The 8,847-nt window shown below is 47.2% G+C and overlaps 1 protein-coding gene across 1 annotated transcript; it reads right to left on the bottom strand.

Moving 5' to 3' along the window:
- Positions 1–465: 465 nt before the first annotated feature.
- On the bottom strand, positions 466–4,341 carry LOC119307852 (pentatricopeptide repeat-containing protein At4g13650-like). The gene is made up of 2 exons (XM_037583942.1): positions 1,099–4,341; positions 466–1,000 (listed from the first exon to the last, which is right to left on the bottom strand). The coding sequence occupies exon 1, from the start codon at positions 4,028–4,030 to the stop codon at positions 1,271–1,273; it is 2,760 nt and encodes a 919-aa protein (XP_037439839.1). The 5' UTR covers positions 4,031–4,341; the 3' UTR covers positions 466–1,000; positions 1,099–1,270.
- Positions 4,342–8,847: the final 4,506 nt, after the last annotated feature.

The raw sequence follows: 8,847 nt of genomic DNA, 5'->3' as shown, positions 1-8,847 counted from the left end.
CGAGGAGAAAGATATGAAGCTCGTCATGGTCGGGCGTCCGAGCAGAGTCGATGCGGTGGCGACGGCATGATGGGGCGGGAAACCTGCGGGTATCAGTTGAAAGAATTTTCTCAGCCACGAAGATTATCAAGATACGGCTGTGCTGGAAGCCTTTCCGTCAGTTGGTCACCTTCTATCGGATGTACATCGTCAGCTGGCTTCCACCTACTGCAGGCGCTCTGCATTCTTTGTGGCTAGGCTGTGTCTCGCAAAGGAAACAGCTGCTACTGCGATGGCGGCGCCGTGGTTGTCGTCAGTTATATAGGTTGCATTTCAACCACAGCAGCTAATAGGGGGCGTATCATGGATAAAGTCATGAATTAGATCAAGCTGGGCAAACGAGCGCAGCGACGGGGACATTGATGGACTTGGGGAGGACGAGACCGTGAAGGTAGCATCGTCCGCTGGTAGCATAGCATGTACTTAAAAAAGGGACTTACTTTATTTTAGAATTCCACAATGAAATACTGAATTTTCTAGCAATTATACTACTCCGATCCGAAATAAAAAAAGAACCCTCAAATTATTTTGAGAAATTAAAGTAAGCAAAGCACGCTATTCTAAATCGAAGTAAAGTCAAACTTTCTAGTATATTATATTACGGCTTTATTACATTCATAGAAAGGAGATAAAATGAGAAATCTTTGCCATCCAATCTGATTAGAATATCATAACATAAAGTATAAGTGGCAGAATTTTTTTTGTAGGAATGTTTTATCAATTCATTTTCATTTCATTTGTACCCCTGGCAAACTCGAACTTTCGTCGAAATGGTCTCTATTCATGTGGGCAAGGAAAATGGTCCATATTGCCCTGGGAAATCAACGGCGAGATGGGACTTGTACTGTTGCTTCCCGCACAAACCAAGTGGGACCTTGAAGTTTAGAGTTCAGGGTGAACTTCTGCAACAGTTCAGGGTTGAAAAGTGGACCTTTTTCCGGAAAAAAAAGGTTATAGATCCCTGAAACGGCATGACGGCCACAAAGGTGAAAATAAAAGCATGTTATAGACAAGAATACCTGATCCATAATTATATGTATTATTATGTATTTATGTTACCTGTTTTGTGGTATTGATCGTGCCGGCTTCCAAATTTAGATATCTGCATGACAGGCCAACAAAGAGGTGTATCCCACACATGAATACATTGAAGTAACACCTTGATGATCACAAATGGAGAAACCTAGGGGATTTCAGGAGGAGCACTTCAAGAACTTAACTTCAACACATTTCACCAGAAGTCTCCACATGAACAATTGCCATTGTTAAAATGGTGAAATCTGTACACATCTCGCAATACAATTTCTCTTCCCATGACTTCGGAGGTAAACTTCATCCAAGTGTGGCAATCGTTGCAGACACGGAGATTCTTAATGACTCTAAGGGGCATAGAAGGAGGCAAACTCATCAATCCAAAGGCCACAGCTAACTTCTCGCTATGGACAAAAGCAGTGGGGTCCTTTTGTTCTTTCTCTTTTTCTTGGAAAAGAAAATAGTTCCCTTGTCTGTACCCTATTTTGGCTAACCTGTCATCTAGGTCAGCCAAATATTTGTAAATCTGATGAGCCAATGGGTGCAACCGATCACCAACAAAGAAAGCATGAACCACGTTCTTTACTTCAATCCAGCTACGGCCGGGCTCTTTTCTGACTCCTCTGTCTTTCATCATCTTTCTGACGTGATCCCTGTAAGCCCATTTCCCAGTAACAGCATATGCATTTGAAAGGAGGACATATGATGCTGAATCATGAGGCTCTAACTCCAGTAGATACTTGGCTGCAAGCACTCCAATTTCGATGTTTTTGTGCACTCTACAAGCACTGAGAAGGGTTCTCCAAACCATTGCATTAGCAGATACAGGCATTTCCTCAACAAATTTCCTTGCACGGTCAAGTTGCCCAGCTCGTCCAAGAATGTCTACAACACAAGCATAATGATCAGGCCTTGGATGGATTCCATGCTCACTAGACATGGATTCAAAGTAACCAAGACCCTCCTCTACCAGACCCACATGACTGCAAGCAGCTAAAACGCCTATGAAGGTCACATCATTTGGTTTTAGACCTTCTTGCTTCATTTGATCAAATAGATCCAAGGCCTCTAGGCCACATCCATGTTGTGAGCAACTTGTAATAATAGTATTCCATGACACATCGTTCCTTTCGGACATTCCAAAGAACTGCATCTTGGCATCTTCAATGCTGCCACATTTCCCATACAGTGAAATCAACGCATTGGCAACTTCAGTTTCAGAGGTGCAACCTGTTTTAATAACTGTAGCATGTATTTGCTTTCCTTGTTTTATATCTGCAAGGTTAGCTGATGCACTAATAGAGGATACAAAGGTGAACACGTTATACTTGATACCTGCTTGATACATCTTAATAAATACCTCAAGGGCCTCTTCATATAGACCACTTTGTGCAAAACCAGATACCAGTCCATTCCATGTTATCTTGTCTTTATATTCAATTGCCTCAAATAAAGAGAAAGCTTCTTTGCTTCTTCCACATCGTGCATAAAGGTTTACCAACGCATTCCAAATGGAAACATCTCCTGAATAACCAGACACGTAAACCCGAGAATGAATCTGCAGACCTTGACGCATTGCTTTGATTCCAGCACAAGCACTTATAGCACTTGCCAGCCCTATGTTATCAGGCCAAATTCCAAATAGCTGCATATCTTTGAATGTTTCAAGGGCCTCTTTGCAAAAGTCATGTTGCACGTATCCAGCAATCATCGATGTCCAGGAGACCACATCTTTTGCTTCAAGTATTTCAAGAATTCTTCGAGCTTTATGAAGCCACCCGTATTTAGAATACATATCTATCAGTACACCACTGACATACATATCAGACTCAAAGCCAGTCTTTATGCTTAGTGAATGAATCTGCTCTCCAAGGTTAATTTCTCCAGCATAAGTGCAAGTCCTTAACAAGCATGGGTACGTGAATTGGTTAGGGCGTACCCCTGCAGCTACCATTTGACAAAAGAGGTCAACAGATTTTGCTAGATCACTAATCTGCCCATATGCAACAAGCATCAAATTCCATAGCACTACATTTGTCCTATCACCCGATTTGAAGATCTCGAGGGCTTCCACGATATCACCACATCTCACATAGAGATCAAGAATCGAACCTTCAATTATGTAATCCGGAGACATGCCTGCTTTTAGCAGATAAGAATGGAGCTGCTTGCCCTTATTCAGATCCCCAATAGAGGCACAAGCTGAAAGGAGACTAGCAATGGTTACACAATCAGGTGTCCAGCCTGACAAGCACATCTCCTCAAATATCTCCAAAGCACTCTCACCGTTTCCACACTGAGCATGTCGCGAGATCAGTGTATTGAACGTTACTCTATCACAGTACCGCATCTCAGAAAATACTCTTTCCGCCAGGCTAAAAGATCCTAACCGCAAGTACAGCGCAATAAGCGCATTCCCCACAACAGTTTCAGAGCACAACCCTTGCTTGTAAACTTGGACATGAACCAGCCGCCCTTGCTCAAAAAGCGCAGCTTTAGTGCAAGCACTGAGTACACTAGACAGAACGTAAGGCGTAGGAACAACCCCGGAGCGATGCATGTGGTGGTATAGCCCAACAGCATCTTCTCCAAGACCATTCTGTGCATACCCTGACAACATTGCAACCCAAGAAACATTGTCCCTGGCAGATAGCTGCTCAAACACACGCCTCGCCCGCTGCACAAGCCCTTTCTTCGCGTACAAATCAATCAGCAGGTTGCCAGCGATCCGGTCTCCCCCGAGCCCACATGTGATCGCCTTGGCATGGATCACCGGAACGAGCGGCCAGTGCTTGCCGCTGCCCCTGCACTCACGCAAGGCGCACGCGAAATCAACAGAGCCAAGGCCCCTGCACTCCCTGACCTTGGCTGCGAAGAGCGACAGGAGCTTCTCCGGATCTTCGTGCGCGAGGAACTCACTGAGCGACTTGTTAAGTGAGGCCGCTGCCCGGCGCGTCATTGAGCCGAACACCTTGGGCGCGACGGGGTGGAGGACATTGTCCAAGTAGCTCGCTGGTGATATGTTAGTGCGAGGGAGCACGCGCGAGGCAGGGAGGTTGGAGGTGGTGGAGGAGGTCAGGTCGGCGGCCTGTGCCGGAACGGCGACGGCTGTGCGGCCTCAGGACGAGCTCGCTGAAGCGCGACTGCGCTAATCTGGTGCCGGTGAGCAGAGTTTTACTAGGATAGGCGGACGTCTCACGATACTGTTTTAGTATTTACAGCATCTACCACGGTTCCATTTTTGTATGCAAGACCATCGGATTCCACGGATGGAAGTGGAACTAAGAGGGACTAATCCATTGAGCACAACAAATTTTATCAGGCTGTTCCATTTAGCTGACCCATCAAGTATATTTTCCATGATTTCAAAAAAAAGTATATTTTCCATCCTTCAACTTTACCAACAATCTAGAAATGGTCCCTTAACTCTAAAATCAGACAAACTTGATCCCTCATCTGTTAAAACCGGATATTTTTCATCCTGAGACCACTCCGCGTGGTTTTGTGGTGACATGGACCCAGTATTGACTGCACACCTCACCACCTCATCGTCTACCTCAACTTCGACTTCGATCTCTTGCACCACCACACGGCCGCATGTCAATTGATCATCACCGTGTTCGTGCATGCAGCGAGGTTCACCATCTCTCGTCAGAGTCATGGCCATCTGCTCCGCTCGGTTCTGGCTGATCAGCTCCGACGCCACCACGACCATCTCTTTTTTTTTGCGGATAGAAAAATGTATTACTCAAGTAGCAAAAATGCTACGGTGTGCAATACAAAGATCAATTACCTCTAACGGGCCAGAGTTTAACCAAACTATGGTTCTACCATTACTCCTAGCAAATTTAGCCAAGTAGTCACTAATAGAGTTCTGACTACGCATAACATGTGTAACACAAGTTGCACGAAGACTCCTCAAATACTTTATCTCCTGGACTAGAGAGGCGAAGACTGATCTGTCTGTACTTTCGTCATTGATTATGTTCACTGCAGTCACGGAATCGATCTCTATATGTATACAACGTCCATCACCACTACCAGGTCCAGCCCTTCCCGAACGACCATCGACGAGGTGGCGTTCAGGTCCATCACCGTCGTTACCACATCCATCGTCAATGCTGCCTTGTCCTTATTGTATACGACGCCTTGATCGTCACCAGAGCCATTGGTGTTGCCTGCATTGGAAGTGTGTGGCTTCACATCGTCGTTGAACGCAATGGATTCGGTTGATAAAAAGAGGTAGTAGAGTACGCACACCTGACAGCTAGTAGAGCACGCACGCAATGTATTGTAAGTGGGATCCCACTTATACCCATGAAACCCATATAAGTTGTAGTGGGTTGTTATCTACTGCCCATCAAGTCTGTTGGGACTAAGTGTATGTGGTGGGACTCCAACAGACAGTCTCACCTGAAGCCTGACAAGGACGCTGCGTTTTTAGTGTCAAACTTTGACTTATAATTTTGGTCAACAAAATATGAATTATATGTCATAAAAAACATATCCTCGAAAAGTTCTTTGAAATGTGAATCCAATAAAATACTTTATGACATATAACTCATTTTTTATTGGTAAATTAATGATCGAAGTTAGACATAAAATTATGAAGTGGCCATGTGTAAGGGAATGAAGAGAGTATTAAGAACACCAAAATGGAAGATTGGAAGATGCATCTTCCCCTATAACCTCATGCACGTTGTCGGGAGCCAACCGCTAGAGTTTTCACATCTCGGCATCACTCCGTCTCATTATCACACGCCACGTCGTTGGCCGACGCTCGCCTCGCAACCGACGGCCTGGCCCGCCACCACCTCTGAGATTCGTATCCAAGAGCGTGATTGTGACACAAACATGGTCGCTATGGCGGGCCATGTGTGACGCCCCCGATTCAATCGTATACTAATCATACACGCAAACGTGTACGATCAAGATCAGGGACTCACGGAAAGATATCACAACACAACTCTAAAAAAAAAAATAAGTCATACAAGCATCATAATACAAGCCAGGGGCCTCGAGGGCTCGAATACAAGTGCTCGATCATAGACGAGTCAGCGGAAGCAACAATATCTGAGTACAGACATAAGTTAAACAAGTTGCCATAAGATGGCTAGCACAAACTGGGATACAGATCGAAAGAGGCGCAGGCCTCCTGCTTGGGATCCTCCTAAACTACTCCTGGTCATCGTCAGCGGCCTGCACGTAGTAGTAGGCACCCCCAGTGTAGTAGGAGTCGTCGTCGACGATAGCGTCTGGCTCCAGGGCTCCAGCATCTGGTTGCGACAAGCAGGAAGAAGAGGAAAAGGGGGAAAAGGGGGAGAAAAGCAACCGTGAGTACTCATCCAAAGTACTCGCAAGCAAGGAGCTACACTACATATGCATGGGAATATGTGTAAGGAGGCAATATGAGTGGACTGAACTGCAGAATGCCAGAATAAGAGGGGGATAGCTAGTCCTATCGAAGACTACGCTTCTAGCAGCCTCCGTCTTGCAGCATGTAGAAGAGAGTAGATTGAAGTCCTCCAAGTAGCATCGCATAGCATAATCCTACCCGGCGATCCTCCCCTCGTCGCCCTGTGGAAAAGCGATCACCGGGTTGTCTGTGGAACTTGTCTGGGTGTGTTTTTATTAAGTATTCGGTTCTAGTTGTCATAAGGTCCAGGTACAACTCCGGGTCGTCCTTTTACCGAGGGACACGGCTATTCGAATAGATAAACTTCCCTGCAGGGGTGCACCACATAACCCAACACGCTCGATCCCATTTGGCCGGACACACTTTCCTGGGTCATGCCCGGCCTCGGAAGATCAACACGTCGCAGCCCTACCTAGGCACAACAGAGAGGTCAGCACGCCGGTCTAAATCCTATGGCGCAGGGGTCTGGGCCCATCGCCCATTGCACACCTGCATGTTGCGTGGGCGGCCGGAAGCAGACCTAGCAACCTCCATTACAAAGTAAGTCACGATACGCGGTCCAATCTGGCGCGCGCCGCTCAGTCGCTGACGTCATGAAGGCTACGGCTGATACCACGACGTCGAGTGCCCATATCTTTCCCATGTAGTTGGTTAGTGCGTATAGACCAAATGGCCAGACTCAGATCAAATACCAAGATCTCGTTAAGCGTGTTAATTGATGTAACCTCGGACACCGACCAGGGCCAGGCCCACCTCTCACCTAGGCGGTCTCAACCTACCCTGTCGCTCCGCCACAAAGATCCACAGAGAGGGCCGTCGGGACAAAGGTCCTTTCAGCCCCCAATCCGTGAATCACTCGCGGGCACTCAACGAGCCGACCCGACTTTAGTCACCATCTGTATAGTATGTACATATGTATAGTATATACATGTGATCACCTCCCGAGTGATCACAACCCAATAGTATAGCAAGGCAGACTGACAAGAATGTAGGGCCAATGATGATAAACTAGCATCCTATACTAAGCATTTAGGATTGCGGGTAAGGTATCAATGACTGTAGCAATAATGACAGGCTATGCAACAGAATAGGAGTAACCGAACAGTAACATGCTACACTACTCTATTGCAAGCAGTATAGAGAAGAATAGGTGATATCTGGTGATCAAGGGGGGGGCTTGCCTGGTTGCTCTGGCAAGAAGGAGGGGTCGTCACTTCCGTAGTCGAACGGGGCGGCAGCAGCGTCGGTCTCGTAGTCTACCAAAGAGAAGAGGGGGAAGAAACAATAAATACAATGCAAACATAAGCATGACGATGCGTGACGTGACAATGAGCGGTGCTAGGTGTGCCCTAACGCGGTAGTAGGTGATACCGACGAAGAGGGAAAACATCCGGGAAAGTATTACCGGTGTTTCGCGTTTTCGGACAAACGAATCGGAGGTGAAATGTTGCAGGTTCACTATGCTAAGGATGTGTGGCGGGCGAACGGGCTGCGTATCCGGAATCGTCTCGTCGTTCTGAGCAACTTTCATGTACAAAGTTTTTCCATCCGAGCTATGCTTTATTTTATATTGATTTTTAAAGTTTTAATTCATTTTTAGAATTTATTTAATTATTTAATTCTAACATTATCCAGAACTGTGCATGCTGACGTCAGCATGATGTCAGCAGTCAACAGGGGTGTTGACTGGTCAACTCACGTGTGGGTCCTGTTCGTCATTGACTGTTTAGTCTAATTAGGGTTTAACTAATCTAATTACTGTTTAATTAAACTAACTAGTTAATTAGATTAATTAAACAAGATTAATTAACTTAATTAATTAATTAATTAATTTAATTGTTACTTATTTATTTATTTATTTATTTATAATTCTCTTTTTTTATAATTCGTTCCAAGGGTGGGCCCCGGCTGTCATTGGGCCAGGGACCTTAACGGGCACTGGGCGATGGATCGGGCATGGGGTGCAGGGGCGCAACCCGCCCCGTGCGGGGCAAGGTTGCCGGCGACGGGGGAGCCCGCCCAGGGAGGGAGCAGCTGTGGTGGCGGGCGCTGGGCGCCGAGACGGCGCGGGGCCGTGGATAGCGGCAGGACCATCGCGGGGCGACGGCGCGGGAAGCCGAGGCGGCAGCAGCGAGTGGAGCAAGGAGCAGCAGGATGGTGCACGGCGCGACGGACGGTGGGCGCGGGGCAGTGCGCGAGCGCGTGGGCGCGCGATGGCGCGTCGAGCACGGGAGGCCAGTGCGGAGCAGGAAGAGGGGAAGGCGAACTGGGCTCACCGCTGGTCGTGGGGTCAAGGCAGTGGGGCTCGGGGAGGGAGACGGGGACGACGGCGTTGACGGAGAGGGACGAGGAGGCAGGCC

Source organism: Triticum dicoccoides, chromosome 5B, assembly GCF_002162155.2.
Source record: "Triticum dicoccoides isolate Atlit2015 ecotype Zavitan chromosome 5B, WEW_v2.0, whole genome shotgun sequence".
NCBI classification, from domain to species: domain Eukaryota; kingdom Viridiplantae; phylum Streptophyta; class Magnoliopsida; order Poales; family Poaceae; genus Triticum; species Triticum dicoccoides.
The sequence above is the reverse complement of the archived record's forward strand: the minus strand, read 5'-3'. Positions and strand labels throughout refer to the sequence as shown.